The sequence below is a fragment of the Chelonoidis abingdonii genome, chromosome 1 (genome assembly GCF_003597395.2).
Source record: "Chelonoidis abingdonii isolate Lonesome George chromosome 1, CheloAbing_2.0, whole genome shotgun sequence".
Lineage (NCBI taxonomy): Eukaryota > Metazoa > Chordata > Testudines > Testudinidae > Chelonoidis > Chelonoidis abingdonii.
The window spans coordinates 336,855,437-336,879,517 of NC_133769.1; the positions used below are offsets into that span (position 1 = coordinate 336,855,437).

At 43.2% G+C, this 24,081-nt stretch overlaps 2 protein-coding genes across 3 annotated transcripts in view; one reads left to right on the forward strand and one right to left on the reverse strand.

Annotated features, from left to right (window-relative positions):
• Positions 1–13,251, reverse strand: part of ATM (ATM serine/threonine kinase) — a 119,421-nt gene extending 106,170 nt beyond the window's left edge. The window contains exons 1-6 of the mRNA XM_032790683.2: positions 13,147–13,251; positions 12,954–13,066; positions 9,844–9,989; positions 7,946–8,110; positions 3,232–3,397; positions 2,584–2,822 (exon numbers count right to left, since the gene is read on the reverse strand). Coding sequence (XP_032646574.1) covers positions 2,584–2,822; positions 3,232–3,397; positions 7,946–8,110; positions 9,844–9,989; positions 12,954–13,066; positions 13,147–13,218 — 901 coding nt within the window. The 5' untranslated portion in view covers positions 13,219–13,251. The remainder of the gene's footprint in view (positions 1–2,583; positions 2,823–3,231; positions 3,398–7,945; positions 8,111–9,843; positions 9,990–12,953; positions 13,067–13,146) is intronic.
• Positions 13,252–20,454: 7,203 nt separating this feature from the next.
• The window catches only part of NPAT (nuclear protein, coactivator of histone transcription), a 34,533-nt gene continuing 30,906 nt past the window's right edge, over positions 20,455–24,081 (forward strand). Inside the window, exon 1 of one of the 2 annotated variants that reach the window (XM_032790691.2) lies at positions 20,455–20,623. The gene's annotated coding sequence lies outside the window, so the exon portion shown is untranslated. The remainder of the gene's footprint in view (positions 20,624–24,081) is intronic. The other variant, XM_032790689.2, reaches the window with a different exon arrangement.

The window sequence follows — 24,081 nt, forward strand, 5'->3', positions numbered from 1 at the left end:
ACAGGGCAAAAATCATGGCACAAATCATGGCACTGCTGATATGGCCCAGCAATCAGTCAAATAGTAGCATAATTAATGCCAATCAACATGGTTTTATGGATAAAGGTGCTTGTCAAACAAACTTGGTATTTTTTTATGAGTTTGGTTAATAAAGGTAAATGTTGACATAATGGACTTAGACTTTCGCAAGGTATTTAACTTAGTCCCACATGACATTCGGATAAAGAATTATCACTATACAAAATCTATGTAGACGATATTAATTCATACACCACATAAAGTAACTGTAAATGGGGCATCATCACCCCAAGGGAGTGTTTCTAATGAGTTCCTGCAGGTATCTATCCTCAGCCCATTTTATTCAATATTTTTAAGAATGATCTAGAAGAAAATATAAAATCATTCCTGCTAAAGTTTGCAAATGATATGAAAATTGGTGGAGTATTAAATAATGATGGGGACATATCAGTTATATAGACCAACATGGACTGCTTTGTAAGGGGGCTCACTTGAACATCCTATGTTTTAACACAGCCAAATGCAAGGACATACAACATCTAGGTACAAAGAACATAGGTTGCATTTATAAGATGGGGGACTGTATCCTGGAAAGCTGTGACACTGACAAGGACTTGGGGTCATGGTAGATAACCAGTTGAATATGTGCTTTCAAGGAGATGATGTCACTGAAATGGCAAACAGGATCCCTGGATATATAAGGTGGGGAATATGAACTAGAGGGAGGTGGTATTTCCTTTGTATATGTTTATAGTGAGATCATTACTAGAACAGTGTGTCCAATTTTGGTTTCTACTCTTCAAAAAGGATGTTGAAAAATTACAGAAGGTTCTTAAATAAGAGGTAAGACTAATCAAAGGTCTAGAACAGCGTTTCTCAAAGGGGGGTCTGCGAGGGTACTCCAGGGGGTCCATGGGCCCCGCTGATCAACTCCTCCCCTCCCCCCCCAGTGCCTTCTGCATGCCTATGTTTTCCAGGATGTCAGACTAGATCAGGGGCAGGCAAACTTTTTGGCCTGAGGGCCGCATTGGGTTTTGGAAATTGTACGGAGGGTTGGTTAGAGGAGGGGGTCGTGGCCTGGCCCCCACCCTCTATCCACACCCCGCTCCCACCCCCAGGACCCCTGCCCCAGCCACACACACCCCGCTTTCTATCCCCTGACCGCCCCCCTGCCGCCGCATCCAACCCCCCTCCTCTCATTCCTGACACACACCCCTGGGACCCCTGCCCCATCCAACCACCCTTTATCCCTGTCCCGACTGCCCCACCCCACCCCATCCAACCTCCCCTCCTTCTTGACTGCCCGCCCGGGACCCCTGCCCCCATTTAACCCCCCTGTTCCCCGCCCTCTGACCTCTATCCACATCCCCGCCCCCTGACCACCACCTCCACTCCCCTGCCCTCTATCAACCCCCATCCCCGCTCCCTACCCACTAACTGTGCTGCCTGGAGCACAGGTGGCTGATGGCACTACAGCCTGCCACCTGGCTGAAGCCAGCCACGCCACGGCGCAGTGCACCGGGTCAGGCCGGGCTTTGCAGCTGTGCTGCCCCAGGAGCTCACAGTCCTGCTGTCCAGAGCATTGCGCTGGTGGCAGGGTGAGCTGAGGCTGCAGGGGAGGGGGAACAGTAGGGGAGGGGCTGGGGGCTAGCCTCCCGGGGCAGGAGCTCAGGGGCTGGGCAGGAAGGTTCCGTGGGCCAGATGTGGCCCACAGGCCATAGTTTGCCCACCTCTGGACTAGATGACCATAATGGTCACTCTCGGTCCTAGTATCTATAAAATTAACAAGATGTTGTGAAAGTAGAATGAATTATATTGTAAGAACAGAAAGAATTAAAGAAATGTTGTCTGCACCTTTAAGCAAAGTTGTTGGAATGTTGCAATCCAGGTGTCAGGAACACAGACATTAGCATAGAACAATTGCACCGTTTAAGGGCAATTGGAAAAGTATTAGCCTTAGATTGATACCAATCAGTAAGGAAGTAGGATATGCATGCTGTGTCACAGGTAGTTTTTCCTGTCTTTTGCTTCTTTGTTCTTTTGTCTAACTCCTGCTCCTTTAGCTGTATAAATAAGACTGTTGAGGCCTTGCATGGCACTCACATATTCTGAATGTTATTGGCGGAGTGCTGCGCTAATAAACAGAGTGGTCTGACAAATTGTGAGTCCTGAATCTAACTTTGACAATGTGAACATGTGTGTTAATCTGCACTTTGCTGACTCCTGTATGTTGTATCCATTCCCCCCAGCCGTTTCCCCCCTCCCCCTTTTCTTTTTAAATTCTGAAGTCTTTGCCCAGATGCTGAGTGTTCCCATTCAGCACCTAGAATATTTTGAGTGTTGTTATAATACAATTATAGTTAAAACCATGTATTCCCCCAATTCAATCAGCTCTAATGCACAGTGTAAAACTATAGAGAAGAAATAGTTACTCCTGTGATTATTCTCCAAGTTTACCAGTGACACCCAGAACTTCTGTGCTCATGCAACTTAAACTCTCACATATAGCAAAAATTTGCTAAAATTAGAAACACAAAAAAACAAAAGAAGCTTTTTATTGTGTACCTTTCTCCTGTGTTTTGGCTCCCTTTGGATGATGAACACGAACCTGCAGTTGAAGTAACTGAATTATTAACTCCTTTACAGACTCGTTCGGTCTATACTGAGTCCATATATAAAGAACCATAGGAAGAATTTCTTCTCCTAGCTTACAAATCTGCATACGACAGTTCACAGCATACACACTGAAGACGATATTAATTGCTGGAAGAATATGATCCAGACCTGCAGAGGCGTTCTCCTGTCTGGAATATAAACCAAGCACTTCATCTACAGCAAAAATAGCCAACTTTCTGTTGATAAGAAGTATTAACAAATAAAGAATGACTTGTCTGGATTTTTTTAAAATCTAGTCCTTGAACTGTAAATTGAGCACTGAAAAAAACCTAATTTAATAAATAAGGCACGAATATTCGAAAGGCCTCACCTCTGAATCCTTACAGATAATGCAAAAAATTTCCAGAATACATATAAATGCAGAAAAGATTCACATTTTAAAGAGCTCTGAGTAAACGGAAAGTTGTTGAAGGTCAGAATCACAGAAGTCAAGGATCAATGAGCCTCCACAGACCATCAAGCCCAACCCCAATTACCTAGGACAAATTATCCTCTGAAATACAATTCTGACACACAAAACAAAAAGCTGAGAATTACCTTGCACACTGTAGTGCTTTTTCAAAGAAGCAAAAAAGATTGGAATTTAGTTCATCAGTTTGGAAGTAGCATCCTCTGATCAGTGTGTGAATTATTCTAGCCACCAAAACTCTGTTAATATCTCTGGAAGGTTTGAGATACAATTTGCAGTACAGGGTCAGCAGTTCTGTAAACATAATTCAAAGAATCAAATATCATATAAAAGTATAACTGTCTCCTTAGCCTGGGTAAAACAGTGATTTAAGAGACCAGAACATACAATTCTAACAAGCTGATTAAATGCAGAAGTTACACAGGAAGGAAAAACCACCACTTAAACAGTAAAATTAAAATATTTTGCCTGTGTTCTGAAAATATCCACTTGCTATTAACATCGTAGACATTTGGATCATTATTCACAGAAGTTAATTCCCTGTTTTGCAATTTAACTGCACACAGAAACATTAAGAAAATATTATCTAAAACGAGCCACAGGTAGCTGAATGCCACAAAAAACAAAACAGAATAACAAAAAAACTGAAAAAAAACTGAAGGGGGGGGAAAAAACCCTAAAGACTACTAACTAACATTTCAGCTAATTCTTACAGAGAATTATTTCACTCCCTTTTAGCATGTCACCAGTCAGAATTTTCACTTGTACTATGATATGGCAGAGTGTAACGTTCGAATGAGTACCAGCAGAACAATGGAAAATGTATACTAGGTACTATTAAAATTTGTTTTTCTCCATTTTCTAATATTTTTATTTAATAGGTAATTATTAAACCAATACTTCATAGAGCTTTGAAGATGCAGTGTTACACGGTATAAGCATTATTTTTATATCTTGTAGGAGAGAATATATAAAAAGAGCTTTAGAGATCAGTACTAAAACTTACAGGGATATCTCAGTAGTATCCTGCGCAGACACAAAATTTATATTCGTGGATATTCGCAGAGCTGCAGGGTTCTACCGCAGCCAGTGCCCCGCGCAGGCAGCTCCTCCGGCACAGCTGTACCACCCCCAGCCCCACCCACTGGGGCAAGTACTGAGCTCACTGGCAGCGGTCCCTGGTCATGCTAGTGTGTGCTAGTGGCTCACACTCTCCCGGACAGGAGTCCCTTCCATGCAGCGGTCTCTGTGTCCTGGGGGTGGTACAATCATGCTGCTTTCGCCACTGCAGTTCCTGGTGGAGCCTGCAGCTCTGCGGATATGAATTTTGTATCTGTGCAAGGCTCCACATCTCAGCACTAACTGGAATTTTGCAACTGAAGAATAGCAACTTCAAGAGCCTGCTAAAAAAAAATCATAATTACATTATTATACATATAAAATATGTTAAAAGGATATTATTAAAGTTGCAAAGCCTAGAACTCATAGTTAGGAAATGCCAGAATTAAGGTTGCCTGTGCACCTTTAATTCAGCCCTCTTGTGCATATGCATTATACAGTAATTAGAGATCTGTGTCTGTCACAGAGGTGGCGGAAGTCTCGGATTCCGTGACTTCTGTAGGGGCCAGTGTGGCTGACCTCAGGGTTGCCCAAACAGCTGGCTCCAGGGTCCTAATCTCCTAATGGTACAGCTGGGCTATTCTTCTGTTCAGTGTTAATATTGCAAATTCATTTTCCACCAGCACTAAAATTCAGTGATCTGCCAAAAATGAATCACATGAGCAATCAGCTCCAAAATCCCCAAATAGTTACCATTATGTGGTGACCCTAACAGCTCTTTGTGGCCATGGAATGCAAGTCCGCACTCACTTAAGAACTTAATAACTGCTACAACACGCTTAAGGACATCTCTCCAGTACTGACACTCTGCCTGAAACTGCTGAACAAGGTCCTTATCAATTGCCTTTGCATGCCATGTCCATGTGAGGACACAATTTCAGTGGTCCAAGTTTTTCTCATTTTCAGAAAGACATTCCGGGTGTTTCCAATTACTGAAACCTTCGATAAAGGCATGTGTTTTGGTTGAAAGAAGTTTGCAGGCAAAGCAATAAACACTTCCAGAAGACTGTGAGTAAATAAGCCAGTGCCACATAACAGATTCACCATTTTGCAGCTGAAAAGAGAACAGATCTTCAGACAGCAAATGTGTCTTCCCTCCAATCATCCAAGCAGAAGCAGAGAATTTTTTTATATATTTTTTTTTGGACAGGCAGCTGAACTCATAGCAATCCAAAAATTCTTGAAACTTTCATCAGTGTTATCCCACAACGCAGGATCACTGCTAAATTCATCTGCTTGTATTGAACATGTCTCATCAGCATAACTCAGTCCCAGCTTGCCTGCCTCCTGCAGATCCTGATCTGTACTTCCCTCTTCTTGAAGGCCAAGGCCTCCACTGCCAGTAAGAGTGTCTGCTGAACAAACCTTGTTGGCTTTGTCCACTGTTTCTCCTTTCACTCTCTCCTTGACGTATTGATTTATTGTCAGTATTTTTTGTACCAAAGCAACTTCTTCAACCTCCTTTGCTTGTTTCAGCTTTCTCCTAGAACTCCTGCTTAATGCTGATCCATATTGTGGATTTCATAAACAAATTTAGTGGCGATACCTTCTTTTTTTCTTTTTTTTTTAACTGTCAATTCTAATGGACACGGTTGGTACCTAACCAATCACTTAGCAAGTCATTTGCATGTTGCAGCAGGTATTATTTGAAAAGACAAACTTCTGTTAAATGTTCCTGATGTAAATAGTGAGAGAGATGGATTTGGGCGAGGGAGTTCTTGGACTTTTTAATTTCTTAGGTTTGTTGCTGTAATGATATCCTCAGGTGCATCTTCAAAGCATGCTCCACTCTCCGGCATCATGGGGGGACCTGGCCATGTTGGAGATGAGTGACAATTTTACTCTGTTCATCTTGGTGGAGTGCCAAGTATCTGTACATGTGTGAGAGCCTGGTGGAGGGGATATTTAAAAGGTTATGAACCTTCATGGTTTGGGACATGAGTCAACCTCTATCGCTCCCACTTCAAAACCCCATAAGCGCACCTTCCTCAAATCAGGGCACAGCAGGGCAGACAGGATGGTGTTGGTCTGTGAAGCAAGGGGCTGGGCAAATCGGGGAACAGCAGGGCGGACAGGATTTCCTGCCTGTGGCCTGGAAGTTGGTACCTACCTCTCTGCCAGAATGTCTGGAACTGGATCTGGGAGCCAGACAGTTCTTTCTGTCAGCAGCCGAGCAGCTCCTCCAGGCTTCAGCAGCAGCTGCTGTTCTTCCCACCCTCTTGGTGGGGAGGCTGATTTCAGTTACTCCAGTAACCAGACTTTTAGCATCCGGTCAGCACACTGCCAGGCCTCCTTTTCAACTGGACTTTCCAGTTGAAAACTGGAGACCTAGCATTGCATCCCTTGGTATTAAAAACTGTACCACGAGGGTGGGGGCAGGAGGTGGGACTTGGGGCTTCAGCCCCATGGCTTCTGCCACCAAGGCAGCTGGGGCACCTGACCTCAGGCTTCTGCCCAGCAGCATATGCCAGGGCTAGGGGCTTCCCATTGCCTGTCCCACAATTTCTGCCAGTGCTCAGGGCTTCTGCCCACTCCATGGCTTCTGCTGGGGCTCGAGGCTTTCACTCCTCCCCTACAAACAGCTTCTGCCACCTGTTTCTGGGGTACTCAATTTTACGGGGTCCCCGTGTTAATCTGCCTCTGGCTGGAGATAAGATACTGGTCTAGATGGACCACAGGTCTGATGCAGCATGGCTGCTCTTAGGTTCTTATGTTCAATATCTGTGTGTGGATATTTTAAATCAAAACAAGACCAAAAGCATCTGTTGGATGGAGTATATCAGCAATCCCAACTCTTTGTTTTGTCTTTTTTGTCTGAAATTATACCAATTTCCTTCAAGCTACAGTTCAGAATATGATTTTACATAGTGCTTTTCTCAAGTATGACATCTCCAACCCCTAGGCACTTTCCCGGTAGTGCAACTGTTTCTGCACTTTCTTCTACATTTATGCATGCAATATCCACCCCCATCCTCTCCGTCAAATCTTTCGAGTCTCACTTCTTCTGTGGTGATCATAATAAATCTGCCAGGTGACAATGAGCAGGCTGAGGGGCTGCCATGGGCAGCACTTTTCTATTAATTCAGAAATTCTGATGTCCCCCTCCTCCATCTTTCATGTGTCAAATGTCATGGAGCACTGCTTTTATGTTCTATCACATTCCCCACCCCTTCAGCCTTTTTTTTTATTTTTTGGTCTTCTTAGACTCCAGGTTCTTAGGTCTATCCCTTACTATATGTCTGCACAGGGCCTAGTACAAAGGGGTCTGCACATGGTTGGGATTTTTGGATATTACCATAATACAGGTAATAATACTCACTGGCAATACATGAACCACACCAGCCAATATAGTCTCAATAATACACTAGACATTAAAATTGATTTGATTGAGTTATTGTTCCCGGTACACAAGTTAACCTACATGGAATAACAGTTAACAGATGGAATAACAGATAATAATAGAGGAGTAATACTGTAATATCCACCCCTGCCCCTTTGTCTTGTCTATTTCAATTGTAAATTCTTTGGATAGAGGCTATTTCTACTATATATTTGTACAGTGCCTCATACAACAGGGTCTCTTATTACTACTGACGTACAAATAAATAATAATAATAATAATAATGAACAGTAAATAACAATAAGATGCCTAAACACATTTCTATACTAGGAAATACATGTTTGTAAACTGACATTATTGAAACAGAAATGTTATATACTAACCTGACCACTGTTGCTTAGATATCTCACACCAATATTTCCTCACTGAAAGAACATCCTTTAGTAGTATGCTACTACAGTCAGCTCCATAAATAGCACAACTTGATGCATCTTTCACTATGTCCATGATATAATTCAGAAGCTCCTGACATTTTAATCTGGGTGCTCCTATGCAGAAAATAGCAGGAGGTACAAACATGGGCTTTTTAATTAAACCAAGTATTGAATAATGAAGCCAAGATTAGAATTAGGGAATTCATAAAATCTGAACATTACCATATTTATCTCAAAGTTACAGTATATTTCCTCCCATTGTATTCTACTACTACCAACAAATATTTGAAGTCTTTTTCTTGTAGCTTGCAACTTTTTTTAGGAATTATTAGGAATAACGCACATATAACATGTTCTCTGTATATGACAGATCACATTGCAATTTCTATCTGTTTTTGTTAATGCCCTTGTTTTTAAAGAAACTTTTTCTAATAATGAATTTACCTAAAAGACTGTGGTGGTCTGAAAAACGGGATAAGCCATACAGGGGTTACATTCACAAGCACCAATGAACAGAGAAATAACACAAAGGGATTCTGAAGTTTTAGAATATTAGCATGAAATGAAAGTGATATTCAGCTGAAAAAATGCATGCTAACACAGGGGTTCTCACCCTTTTTCAAGACCTCCATGGCTCACCTGTGCCACAACAAGTTTTTCTGCATATCAAGTAGATTAAAAGCTAGGGTGGTCGTTAGGAGGTAGCAAGCAGGGCAATTGCCCAGGGCCCCAGGCCACAAGGGGCCCCACAAAGCTATGTTGCTTGGACTTTGGCTGAAGCTCCATGCGGCAGGGTTTGGGCTTCAGCCCCGCATGGTGGGGCTCGGGCTCTGGCTTCGGCTTTCTTCCTGGGCCCCAGTGACTTAATGCTGGCCCTGCTATCTGGTTTACTTTAGTGGACTTCTTGAAACCTGCTTGCGGCCCCCTAGGGGGCCTTAGACCCCTGGCTGAGAACCACTGTGCTAACACATATAGGAGTCTCAACATTTAATGGAGGGGAAAGACTTGGAGTTATGCTGAAAGAAACATAAGGATGATGAGGCAACCAAAGTACATGAGCTTCCAATGCAATCTGGCAGCAAAAAGCTAAATGTGATTTTGGGCTGCAGGGAAGTGATAATCCCCATCTACAAGGTTCTGGTGAGTCTGTACTTGAATACTATGTTCATCAGTTCTGGGCTTCTCAATACGAGAAATATGTAAACAAATTGGAGGGACTATAGACAGTGTGAGACGCATATTTTACTTTGGAGAGCTTAACTGATGAGGAAAGATGAACAGAACTACCTCATTTTGTTAGATGATAACTAAGTGGTCAACAGACCCTTTTACAGGCATTTGAAAGATGAGGAATTGTCTAGGACTGTCCAGAAGTAGGAGAAATGGGATAGAATTCATAAAACGACAATTCAGGCTGTCAGCAAAACCTTTCTGCTGGTGAGCGTACTTGGGTTATTGAATAGCTTCCCAAGGAAATTGGCAGAAAACTTATCCCTTGAAAATTCTGCCTCAAATCATGTTTTCCTCTATGCTTTGTACAAGCACAGTCCACACCGTAAGTGCTCAGTAAACAAGTAGACTATACAAAGCACTACAATTACACTGCAGGGGAAGAAACAATTCTATACTACCACGGAGAGATGAACTAATACAAATTTCCATCTATAACTTCTAACACCAATGAAAAAGGTTCACTGGGACATTCAAGAAAAATAAGCACTAATTTATAACCGTGGTCCCTGAATATTTTAAAATAGCATGTCACACCTGGTTCAGAGTAAACAGTTGAACCTTACAGTAAAGCAGTAAAAAATCTGTAATTATATGTGGATATATAAATTACTAACTTTTATTAGCACATCTAATGAAGTATTTGACCAAACTGCTGATCTCTTGCATCTTTTTCTGCCTAGAAGCTTGTGTTGAGGCAGTTACATTTGGTTTTGCCAATCTGATACTGTCAGTTTCTTTCAGGATGTATTTCTGCAGAAACCTTCAAAAATACAAAATGGGTATTTGTCAGAATCAGAACTGATTAAAATAAAATGCATAAACATTGTTGAAACTTAAAATCCAGGCACCAATTTAGCAATTTTGCTTCTGAAATAGTTAGTAAACACAGGTATATATTACTGGTGCAAATCTAATGGAAATAGCTAGCAGATAGGGACAAGAACTGATTATCTAGTACATTTTGTATCTGAATTATTTTATCTATTTAGATTTTAAGCTACCTGAGGTAAGAAGTCTATCTTCTTCTAAAATATGTTTAATGCTGAGCATAAAGTAAGTGATTAAAAAAAATATATACTGATATGCATCTATTATTCACGTTACAACAAATATGCATAACTACTATAGCACAGTATATTAAAAAGTACTATTTATTGTTCATCATGAAGAAAAACTTGAATGCTTTCTAAATAAATGAGCTTCATATCAGACTCCACAGCATGTTTTTGATTTAATATTTTAAAATTATTCCTTGAAAAAGATGCATGACTTCCATTAATTTTAATGGGGGGAAGAGGAGGGTTAATCATGTACTGTTCTGAGAACAATATCATATAACTAAGAGTGAATATGTAGTGTAAATAGACTATTAGTTTGTATTAGATATACCACAAGTATATGTTCAAGTATTTTATAATTACATTACTGATTTTCTGATCTGCAATATTTACTTGGTTTAGTGTCTGCATCTTTGTTTTCTTCTAGTGTAAAACCCTTTTTGTGTTAGTCATAGCAAAAGTAACAAAAGATAGTAATATACAAATATTTTTGATTGTTATATTACATGGTAGAAATACACCTGAAGCTTAGTTTAGATGTATAGTTTAGATGCACGTATTCATGCATGCATGCATGCATAGATGCAGACATCAGACATTGATTTTTAATATGGAAATGCCACTTACATATAAAATGACAAGCACATCATGCTATGCTCCATTTTCCTCTCAATGGAAGATTGAGATGCAACCCGCAGAATATATAGAACAGCAGTCCTAGGGAAATTCTGCACCACTCTTCACACGCAGAATTCATGTCCCCTACTGATTTATTTGCTTCCCAGCAGAAAAATGATTTTCTGACAAGGAAGCAAAAGGAAGCCACAAAAATGATCACGCATCCCTTCCCAGCAGCATGGGCGCATCGTTTTGGGCACCCAGAGCAGCCAGTGTGGAGAAGTAAATCACAGGTGGCTAGGGATCCCCTGCCAGTGCCGGGTCAGACTTACTTCCCATGCATCCAGATCCCCTAAGGGACCCCCACTGAGCCCCACGCCGGCTAGCTCCAACCCCATCCAGGGTTGAGGACGACTCGGCTGGTAGCTCCTACCCTGTGCTGGGCTCAGCTGCTATTCCCAGCTGGGCTGGAGGTGGGGGAGAAGCGTACTTCCCTTGCAAGGAATGGCAGGGCCAAGGCAGACCTACCCCTAGAAAGCTCCCCCGGCTCTGCACACATCCCTTTCCAGCTCCCAACACTCCTCAGCCGTGGGGGGAGGGATCACTATACAGGAGCTACTCTCCCAAACACCCAACCCCTGTGCATCCAGACTGCCCCATGTGGCTGTCCCTTCTGCACCAACCCCCCCAAAGCCCCATTCCTTCACCCAAACCACCCCCTTTTGAGCTCCTCACACTTGAACCCGCACCCTGACAAGCCCCACCCTCTATGCACCTGGACCATCCCAATCAGCAGCCTGCACCCGGACCTGCATCCCACTGAGCCCCAACCATATGCACCCAGACCTCCATCCCACCAAGCCCTGCTCCCCACCACCCAGAATCCCTCACTGAGCCCCCTCCCCCAGATCCCCCCGCTGAGCCTCATCCCCCAAACCCAGACACACCCTGCTGAGCCCGAACTACCTTCACTAAGACCCTCCTGCAGAGTCCCATTGCCTCTGCACACAGAACCCTCCCAATGAGCCCCTGGGCATCTAGATCCTCCCTGCTCCCAGACTCTCCATGGAGCTGCCTACACCCAGATTGCCCCACACAGAACTTTTTCACCCCACACTTGGATCCCCCCCACTAAGCTCCTCTACACTTCGATCCTGCCAGGCTAAGCCTGCCTGCCCACATCTGGTGCAGCGGGCGCAGAGAGGTAGGGCTCCAGGGTGAAACTGGGGCAGCCTAGCCCTTGCGTTGTGCAGCCTCACTGCCAGGTCCATGTCCCGGGATGGTGTCTGCATGGTGATCTCCCAGCTCCGTTCAGCCAGAGGCCTGTGCTCCCCATTGCCATGCTGGAGCCTCTACATTTATTTATTAACAAAAAAAATTGAGGAATTTTAAAACATTGTGCACAGACTTTTTATTTTTCTGGCACAGAATATTTAATTTTTTGGTGCAAAATTCCCTCAGGAGTGAGAACAGATTCCATAGTAAATATGAGAGCCTCCACAGACCATACAGTATAACTCCTTTGGCCCAAGAGCCACAATTCAGCTATCCTAGTTCAAAGGACTGATTAAAAACATAAGTTTCTAATAAGATATCTACATCATATGTATAGTCCATACTATACATACTGTATATATATGTTCAAGAACTGGAAATTGAAAGCTGGACACAAACTGAAAATATTTATTAGAAAAAAAGTAACGTAAAGTTAGTACTTATTGTAAGATAAAATCTGAACAGGCGACTAACAATAACTACACTAGCAATCATCCTTATTTAATCAAGTTTCCACTAGCATTGTAGCATGGTGTGACCTCTGCAACTAGTAACTGTTACACTGAGCCATTTTACTTTCTTTTTGTGACTATCTTTAAAAATATGTAAATTTAAAATCTTTTAAGACATTTCTTATTTACAGACAGGCAGATAAGATTCTGAATTCAATCTGCAGATCTAGGAAAAATATTGGTGTTGACCTGATAATCTATGAAACAAAACAGTGCTGTTTTGTACAGTGAGAAAGATGGCAATTTAGACAAAAATGATACCTAAATACAGCATCCCAGTTCAGTTGTTTTCCTTGTTTAGAGTCAGAATTACGATCCAGTTGGTTAATTGTTTCAGAATCACGGATGAGACGTTTGAATTTTTCAACTTCTTTCTGAAAATGTATTTCAGGAAAAAGGTTATTTATTATGCATCCACTCCACTGTTTTACATACGAAAAACGATTTTAATTACCCTTCGCTCTGTAATTTTGTCATTTTCAAGTTGACGGCAGCAAACAAGCAGCTCATGTAGCACTAGACTCATGGCTCAGTTTAGCAGCAGATAAATAATTTGCATCTGTAAATGGAAGTAAAGACAATCAGTATTCTAATTATGAAATAAACTGCCTTACTACTGTAGCTAGCCAACCTGCTTAAAAGACAGGAAATGCAATGCAAAGTAGGATCTAGCTTCAATTTTAAGTCTTTTTAAAAAATGTTACCTGAAGTGTTTTGATATTTTAGTTGCTTTCAGTTCATAATTGCGGTCATCCTGTCTTACATGCATAGGTATTTTTAAAATTTATGTTCTATTTCACAGAGAGGATCACCAGCACCTGGATTGGTCATGTGGGCCATCAAGAACAAGACAAGTAGAATCAGAAATAGTCTCATTACAAGAATGTAACACATTCTCACAACTAGTTGTTATGGAACAATTGACAACAACGAGGGCCACCTCATATGACTGTGGGTATGTTTACACAGTAAAAAGAAATCTGTGGCAAGCCCTGCCAGCTGACTCAGGCTCACAGGGCTCAGGCCACGTCTACACTACGCGCGAAAATCGATTTTAGATACGCAATTTCAGCTACGAGAATAGCGTAGCTGAAATCGAATATCTAAAATCGATTTACTTACCCGTCTTCACCGCGCGGGATCGATGTGCGCGGCTTGCCATGTCGATTCCGGAACGCCATTTGTTTTGGTGGAGTTCCAGAATCGATCTAAGCGCGCTCTGGGATCGATATATCCCGTCCAGATCAGACGCGATATATCGATCCCTGAGCAATCGATTTTAACGCGCCGATACGGCGCGTAGTCTAGACGGGGTGTCAGACTGCAAGGCTGTCTCATTGCTGTGTAGACTTCTGGCTGAAGGCTGGAGCCCTGCAGGCGGGAGGGTCCCAGAGCTCAGGCTCTTCGCCCAATCACTCAAAGTCTACACAGCAATGAAACAACCCCACAGGCCAAGTTGGCTAGCATGGGCCAGCCACGGGTTTCTCTTTGTTCTGTAGACATACTCTCTGACTTCTGCCCTGACATATAGAGAAGTGAGAGCTGGGCAGACAACACAGACCAAAGCATCAGAAATGAACAGATGACACCTAGCTCTACAGCTCTTTTGGATGACACAAATAGCTCCATCTCTCAGCACTCAGCCCTAAATCAGATGCCGTTTAAAGCTCAGCCAAGCCAACATTAAGGTAGTGCTGGCAGGAAAAGGGAACCATTTTGAAAACACTTTCCTCCTCTATGACATTCCCCTCTATCAAGAGCATTTCCGCCAGACTGTTAAATTTGCAGCCTCGGGGTCCTTTTGGACTCAAAACCACAGGATGCCCAAGTAGGAATGGCAGGAAAAAATGCCCACCTCCCTCTGTGACTAGCCAGAATATTGTGCTCCATCCTATTAACACTGACCTGGCCTTCATGAGCCACATATTCATTTCAAACTGAAACTGAATTATGTTTTTCTCGCAAAACAAACAAGTAGAAAATTTTTGGTTGGGTCAAACAAAATGTTTTGAAAATGTTGATTTTTTAAAAAAATATAGAAATGGGTAATTTAGAAAATGCCAAAATGTTTTGTTTTGACACCTCTGAAAAAAATTCAAGGCTTTTGGGGGCAAAATTTTTTTGCTGAATTCGATGAAATTCACAAAGTTTTGGCACTTCTCACAAATGCATTTTTCAGCAAATTAATTATTCAACAACAAAAAAATGCTCAGCTCTGAAGTTGAGCTCTTTACACCTCAAACCATCAGACTTCTTTTCCAGACTCTGGATCATTTTTATGGCCTTCCTTTGAACTCTGTCCTATATTGCCACATCCTTCTTGAAGTGTGGACACCAAAATTAGACAATATAACAGTAGTGATCTTAGCAATGCTAAATACGGAGGCAAGAACGCTTCCTTATTTTTACTTAATAGTCCACTTTTTATACATCCAAGGATTCCATTCATTCTTTTTGCCACAGCATTACACAGAGAGACCATGTAGAGGCAATTATCTGCAATGACACCTACGACCTTCTCTGAGTCATTGCTTTCCAACAACTTCTCCAATCCTGTAGAAATAATTTGCATTCCTTTTTCCTAGATGTATAACCTTACATATGGGTGTATTAAAACACATTTTGTTGGATTCTGACAATTTAACCACGCCATTCAGCAGCTTTCTATTAGGTAATCACCTTAGTCCTCGACTTTGCACTGGCTCCTGATAAATACAGCATTCAATTCATGCTCTCTGTCCTGATATTCAAAGCCCTACATACTGTTGGCCCTAGCTTCCCAAGACATAGCCTCTGTCTCTCCCTCTATGATCATGAACTGCCATGACAGCTATTTTGTACTGTAACAATAAAATCTTCAACCAATAGAGGAGGCAGAACTTCCGAACATCGGATTAGATTATGTAACTCACTCTCTCAGGAATTATCACAGACCCAACCACTTTCAGAATGAAATGCAAAACTCTTTTCTCCAAACTTTCCCTCAATATGTTCAAGCTACGACCTCTTACAGATTAGGCATTTACATGGATAATGCTTCTAAACATAAACCAACCACTAAATGATGGGTGCTAGCAACAAAAATCAATGATTTTCTAACTCTACTCACCTTGTGGCCATATTATTCCATAACTGTCCACTACAGAGTTTCTTAGACTCTTCTCTGAATGATCACTGTTCAGAGACGTAATACTGGACTACATGGACTGCTGGCCTAGTCCACTATGGCAATTCCTATGTTCCTAATACTTATTGCAAAATATACAGGAAGTGCAACGTAGCAACCATAACATTGCAGTAGAAAAACTTTGAAAAGACAGTCAATTTAAGTCAGATGTAAACAAACTTCTTGTTATTAATACAGACACTCCCCGACTTCAGCAAGCATTCCATTCCGGAACGCCTTGTGCAACTCGTATTTTGTGTAAGTCAGGAACATATACCTGGCCATTACGTAAAAAAAAAAAAAACACAACATACAAAACTTTCTAGCTTACGGAACTTTTTCCGTAAGTGCAGATCTGCATAAGTCAGGTCTGTGAACCCATGGAGCATCTGTATGAATATCACAATATCACAGATTACTGAAACTGAAACCACTAAGAAAATTCAAGTTATGTTTCACTGTTTGTTTGTTTACTTTTTATCTCCTGAATTTAGGCAATGAAAATGCATTTAGTCTTTAATCAATTTCACAGTTATTTATTGTCAATTTTTGTTTGAAGTTCGTAATGAAGCAATGTTTAGATTACAATATTTGTAATATTGTATTTGTTTGAAGGCAATTATTATTGGAATGTTTTTTTAAAAAACCATGAACACGTTTTCATTGGTCTTCGGTTTAAGAAAGACCTGTTTTTAAAAAAGATTTAGAAATTTAGATTTAGAAGAAAGAAAGAATTTAGAAAACACTGAGTCACTTGGAATTTCCTGGCATTTAAATACTTTGCCTCATATTTAGCATTATGGTAAGGTTATTACTATATTAAATATGCAATAAACAGAAATTAAGAATTACCAGAAAGAAAGTCTAAGACACCACTTAATACAAGCTGGAACAGAAAAACAATTTGTTCAGATAAAGCAAGATCTGACAAATATTCTTTCAAACAGCCTCTCACTTTGCAATTGTTTTGATTTGATAAACAAAACTTACATTTTATCCTATGAGATGTTTCATGTTTAATATTTGTACACTACTTAAAATAAAAGGCACAAGTCCAAAAGAATTTGTAGAAATTGTAAAACCAGATGCTGCCTAGTATCAGATTGATCAGTAATAATTTTCTCACATTGACTTAAACAGGGAAGACTCAAAACAAAGAATGCATTAGAACAGAGCTGTACGCAGGCTAAATCAGAGTCCTAAAATTCAGCCTTTGACTGACCTTTTCCTGTAACCTGAGGCTACAAATAAAGTTGCACTACCCTAGGTTCTTGTTGCCGGTGAACTTGGCAATAAATAGGGCCCTACTAAATTCATGGCCATGAAAATCACATCTTGTCTCCGCCTCGTGAAATCTGGTCTTGTGTGTGCTTTTACTTTATACTATACAGATTTCACGAGAGAAGACCAGCATTTCTCAAATTGGGGGTCCTGACTCAGAACAAAGTTGCTGGGGGGTCATAAGGTTATTTTAGGGGGGGGTCACAGTATTGCTACCCTCACTTCTCCGCTGCTTACAGAGTTGGGTGCCTGGAGAACAGCAGCCGTTGGCCAGGTGCCCAGCGCTGAAGGCAGCACCCTGCCAGCAGCGTAGAAGTAAGAGTGGCAATACCATACCCATGCCATCCTTACTTCTGCGCTGCTGCCTTCAGAGCTGGACAGATGGAGAGCGATGGCGGCTGACTGAGGAATTGACCAAAATGGACCATGAATTTGATAGAAATAGCTTACTGCTAGGGCACTACCTATCAAAGAGACTAGAAAAACAAGGAATGCAATGGCTGTGTACATGTATAGGTGTTATCATCAAGCATTTGGCCAGTAGACAACGTGGTCTTTCATGTATCAAAGTGGGTGCCCTAGACTTGCATGGAAGATGTGCTTATGTGCCATAAGAATGCAAAACTAATTTCTTCAAGTTAGCAGTCCCACAATAAAGTTTTCATATGTATGCTATCCATTAGAAAACCTAATAAACAGAGCAGTCTCTTTATTCTATAGGCCAGGAAGAAAGAGAGCCAGAAACATTTTTTTAAACACTTAGGCAGTGTTCATATGCTGTGGTGGGCTAGTGCATATGCATCAGAGCTGCTCCTTGTTTTGCATTCAGAGTGCATTCTGCTTCCTCTGGTAACAAATATAGGGTTTTAGCATTTTTTACTTGTTAACCTCCCAACCTCCACACCGGCTCAACTACAGCAGAGTGAGCTTGATTCTGTTGTGGTTCTGTGCATGAACAGAACTAAATTCTGAGAGCAGAGGCAAATCTATCCTTAGTTTTACCTGTGTAACCTTCCTGAAAAGAAGGATTTGCATCAGTGAGACTGGGAGTCTAGTTTGATCTGTAGAAGCTTTATCAGAGACCATGCTCATGGGAGGAAAAAAAACAACTCATCTTAATTCTCAGATCCCAACTTGACTCCACAGGATTAATGGTTAGGGAGGAGTATAAAAATATTGCTTGTGCATGTAGGGTTGTAATCAGGAAGACCGAAACACAACTGGAGTTGCAGCTAGTAAGGGATGTGAAGGGTAACAAGAAGGGTTTCTACAAGTATATTAGGAACAAGAAAAAGGTCAAGGAAAGTGTGGGACCCTTAGCGAATGGGGAAGGCAACCTAGTGACAGATGATGTGGAAAAACCTGAAGTACTCCATGCTTTTTTTGCCTCAGTCTTCACAGACATGGTCAGCTCCCACACTGCTGTCCTGGGCAACACAGATGGGGACGTGAGCAGCCCTCAGTGGTGAAAGAACAGGTTAAGGACTATTTAGAAAAGCTGGAAACGTATGAGTCCCTGGGTCCAGATCTAATGCATACAAGGGTGCTGAGGGAATTGGCCAATGGCTCTGCAATCACGTCAGCCATTATCTTTGAAAACTCGTGGTTATCGGGGGAGGTGCCGGACGACTGGAAAAAGGCAAAGATAGTGCCCATCTTTAAAAAAGGGAAGCAGGAGAACCAGGAGAACTACAGACTGGTCAGTCTGACCTCAGTCCCTGGAAAAATTATAGAGCAGGTCTTCAAGTAAAACCATTTTGAAGCACTTGGAGAAGAGGAAGGTGATCAGGAACAGTCAACATGGATTCATCAAGGTCAAGTATTGCCTGACCAACCTGATTGATTTCTATGATGAGCTAACTAGCTCCGTGAATATGGCGAAAGCAGTGGATGTGATACATCTGGATTTAAGCAAAACCTTCTGACACGGTCTCCCACAATATTTTTGCCATCAAGTTAAAAAAGTATGGATTGGATGAATGGACTATAAGATGGACGGAAAGCTGGCTAGGTTGTTGGGCTCAACGGGTAGTGATCAACAGCTCAATGTCTATTTGGCAGCCTCATGGGTCGTTCCTGCAGCATGCCCCACAGGTTGATCCTGGGGCTAGTTTGTTCAACATCTATTAATGATTTGGATGAGGGGATGGACTGCACCCTCAGCAAGTTCACAGATTACACTAAACTGGGGGGAGAGGTAGATAGGCTGGAAGGTAGAGATAGGGTCCACAGTGACCTAGATAAATTGGAGGACTGGGTCAAAAGAAATTGGCTGAGGTTCAACGTGGACAAGTGCAGAGTCCTGCACTTAGAACAGAAAAATCCCATGCACTGCTACAGGCTGGGGACCAATTGGCTAAGCAGCTGTTCTGCAGAAAAGGACCTGGGGATTATAGTGGATGAGAAATTGGATAGGAGTCAGCAGTGTACCCTTATTGCCAAGAAGGCTTACAGCATATTGGGCTGCATTAGTAGGAGCATTTCCAGCAGATCAAGGGAAGTGATTATTCCCCTCTATTTGGCACTAGTGAGGCCACATGGCCTGGGGGAGTGGAGATGACTGTGATGGGGCGGGGAAAGAAGGGGGGCAGGGAGATGGCCGGGAGGGGAAGTGGGAGGGGCGAGGTAGGGAGACAGCCAAGAGGTGGCGGGGGTGGGGGTGCCAGGAGACGGCTGAAAGGTGGTTGGGGGGGTGGCTGGGGAGGCAGAGAGACGACTGAGATGTGGCGGGGGGGGGCGGGGAAGGTGGCCGGAGGAGGGGCTGAGAGGCGGCTGGCGGGGAGGCGGCAGACGGCTGAGAGGTGGCGCCGAGGGGAAGGGGGGCGGGGGTGCCGCGCTGAGAGGTGGCGCGGGGTGGTGGGGAGGACGCTGAGAGGTGGCCGGGGGTGCGTGGGGAGGTGGCCGGGGGGGGCTCCGGCAGCGCGCCGGGGAGACGGCTGAGAGGTGACGGGGAAGCGGGCAGGAGAACGACTGAGAGGCGCGAGCCAAGATGATGGTGGAGGCTGGGGACCCCAAAGATCCGGCGAAGGCGCAGGGAAGCACACGGCCGGCGTCGCCGTAGCACTCCGAGGGACCCAGGCAGCCCCACGAATCTGAAGCTCAGACGTCAGGTTGGCGTTACCCGACTCCCTCCCCCCGCTGGGCTTGCACCGCCACCCAGGATGTCCAGTATCCGCATCGTGGTGTCCCTCACGCTGCTTCCTACGAACACGAGGTGCATGGCAGAGTTTAAGAGAGGCGATGCGCACGCGCCTCCCCATCACTACGTCGTGCCCGGGGCAACCCGGAATGCAGGAAAGGCAGCGCTATACTTCCGGCGGACGAGAATGTGGGCGGGGGGGACAGTGGCTCCCGGTTTCCGATCCGCCTTGGCAGGCGGAGGTCGCCGGGCTGGTTGGCTGCGGCTCCCGGGGGCCGCCGCTTGGCGTGCCAGCCCTGCGCTGGGCATGCTGCTGCCGTCCGACGTGGCCCCGGCAGGTGCTGGGTGAGTCCGGGGGCCGGGCGGGTCACGTCTCCCGCTCCGCTGGCAGCGCCCGCCGGGCGGGGCCGGAGCTGCAGCCACCGCTTGTATCAGGGTGGGGGCCGCGCGGGCGCCAGGCTGCAGCCGTCGGTCCCTGGGGTAGGGGCCTCACAGGCACCGGGGCTGTTCGACGTGCCCTGGTCAACAACCAACGCAAACTGGCTGCGTGCTGGAGGCGTGGCCCTACCGCGGCAGGAGCAGACCTGCGCCCCGTACCTTTGGGGGCGCGTTATGGGAGGGCCCCTCGGGGCCAAAGGCTGCCGCACAAGGCAGTTGTTTGTACAGCTTCCCTGTTGTTACTTGTTAGCCACTGACAACGTGGTCAGGGCTGTGGAAAATGCAGAAATACAGAGCGCCTTTCCCAATTATTGTTCCCTACTGTGCCCTCGTGTTGCAACAGAAAAAAGACTCGCGACTCTCCTCCCACCTAGCCCTAAAGACAGAGAGTAACACTGACTTTCCCTGGATCTGGTTGCAACATCCAAGCTAAGAACACATTTATGCCATAAAGATTTTACTATCTGTGGGCCTGCCTTCACACAGTTGGTGTAATGCACAAAAACCTGTCAAGATGCAAACTGACACGTGAAACTACATTAACAGGCTGTATCTTAACTTGCGGGGAGCCTGTACTATCCCAAAAAGTGTAATCCAAATTTATAAAGGTCATATTTTCTTGTATCTTTCTACAAAACGAAATAGGGTGAATGAGGTCTAACTAAACTTCTGATTACCAGAAGAATTATGTGGGTGACCCAGAATATCTAGACTGTCAAACTTTCATTGAGCATCTAGTGTCTTTATGATTTGGACTAAGGGTCTTGAAATTTGGAAGGAAATTGTCCTGCTGTCGAGGACATGCTCTTTGCCATCCTTATTAAAATTATTATAATGTATAAGTTATTATTATAAGCCTCTGAAAAAATTCAGCTCAGACATGCTCAGTAGAAACTTGATAGAGTTTGGCAGCTACGTTCCCTGAAGAGTCCATTTTCATTGAGTGTGGTCCATCCCCTCCAAGCTCTTTGTGCTGATCAGATGGCATGTTTCATTCCCACTGAGCATACGTCATTGACTGGTGAGTGTAACTGGTCCTGCTTCTGTGCCAATCTGCAGAGGACACCAGTTGTTACAGCCCTCACCTAGAGAACTGTGGCTTTTTAGTTCAAACTGTAGCAGCTCATGCTTTGTGTCTGGAAGTCTCCAGTTCAGTCCCTTCTATCTCAGACAAGATGGTGGTCATTACACATACTCCAACCCAGGGCTGCAGAGACTGTGGGACTTTCCCTGCAGTTGTTCTTCAGGGGGCTGCTATAGTACCCTGAACTGGAACTGAGAGCAGAAAGACTGTCTCTCTTGTGCTCTCAACAGCCACAACCCCCGGCACTTGTTGAAATCGCCATAGAAAAGCCCCTGGGGACATAAATAATTTTGTATTCAGGGTTTGGTGATGTGCAGTAAATAAGGCCTGGAGAGCCACACATTGAACCACAAGGATAAAACAAAATGTTGGATAGCTGCTCATTAAGTGAGCACTGTTCATCCAGTATGCTGAATAAGGCAGGGATCCTGTAGAAAAAATAGTATATGATGATTTAATTAAAGGTTGTATCATAACACCATCTAGCGACACCATCGTAGGACCCAGCCACACCATCAGAGGCTCATTCACCTGCACATCTACTAATGTGATATGTGTCAGAAATGCCCCTCTGCCATGTACATTGGCCAGACCAGACAGTCTTTATGTGAAAGGATAAATGTACACAAATCAGACATCAGGAATGGTAACATACAAAAGCCAGTAGGAAAATACTTCACTCTCTCTGGACACTCAATAATAGATTTTAAAATAGCCATTCTTCAACAAAAAAAACTTCAGACTTCAAAGAGAAACTGCTGAGCTATAATTCATGTGCAAACTTAACACCATCAGTTTGGGCTTGAATAGGGACTGGGAGTGGCTGGCTTACTATACTATAAAAGCAATTTTCCCTCTCTTGGTATTGACACCTCATCAATTATTGGGAGTGGACAACATCCACCCTGACTAAATTGGCCTTCAACATTGGTTCTTCACTTGTAAGGTAACTCCATTCTCTTCATGTGTCAATTTATGCTTGTATCTGTAATTTTCACTCCATGCATCTGAAGAAGTGGGTGTTTTTACCCATGAAGGCTTATGCCCAAACAAATCTGTTAATCTGTAAGGTACCACCGGACTCCTCATTGATATCATAACACATGTATGCAATTGGGCAAGAACCACCTTAATCCTGGTATTTCATAACTTCTGAGTGTTTGATTTTGCAACTTTAATGTTCTTTGAACATAGCTCTGTGTGTGTGTATGTTATTGTAAGCATATAGTCATTCTATGCAGCTATGGGTATGTTTACATTGCATTTTAAAACCTGTGGCAGTGAGGCTCAAAGAGCTTGGGTTTATATACTTGGGCTCACACTGCAGTTCAGCTCAGGCTTTGAAACCCACCCTCTTGCCCAGAATTCAGAGCCCAACCTCCAGCCAGAGCCTGAATGTCTACGCATCTGTTTTTAGTGCAGTGGCATAAGCCCGAGTCTATAAACCGACAAGGGCTCTGAAACTCCCTTTTGTGCATTTTAAAATGTAATGAAGACATACCCTGTGTTTCAGGAAGTCATAGAGAGAGTAATAGTGTGGCTGGATTTTTAAAAAAATATCTGAATAATATTGACATCAAAACACAGGTACAGAATTACAGGCTGTGCCAGTAGTGTTACACAGCTCTTCATGATGTTAACTAATCGTGTTTAGGACCAAGTGCAAATACTTCCATGATGTATAGCATTGCAAGAATTAGTTTCAGTGAATTATGGGGGTTTTAATTTTTATTTGATGCATCATATGTTGAACAGTGGTATGGACCAGAAAGTGAAGAAGACTTTGATTTGATCTGATCTTTCTGTCAGTTCTAGGAATGGTATTTAATAAGAGACAAATTGGAGGTAGATGTTTGGGACTGGAATCCCATCAGAGATATTAAAATAGAGTGGCTATAGCACCATCCAGTGTAGCACAGGGGCAAGTCTGGTCCGGCATGGAATAAACAAAAGGACGTACTGTACTAACTTTCATGATTCTGTGTTCTGAATCCTATATATAAATTACTTTTTTTAGTGCCTGAAGGAATTTCCGCATTAAAATGGAAGATAAATAATTATACACACTTCCTAAAGGCTGGAAATATTTTTGGAGTAGTAATTTCTGTCTATTTCACATTAAAGTAACTAATGGGGTCTGAGGGTATGTCTACAGTATGAAATTAGGTCAGTTTTATAGAAGTCGATTTTATAGTGTCTATTGCGTATGTCCACACTAAGCGTATTAAGTTGACGGAGTGCGTCCTCACTACAGCGGGTAGCATTGACTTACAGAGCAGTG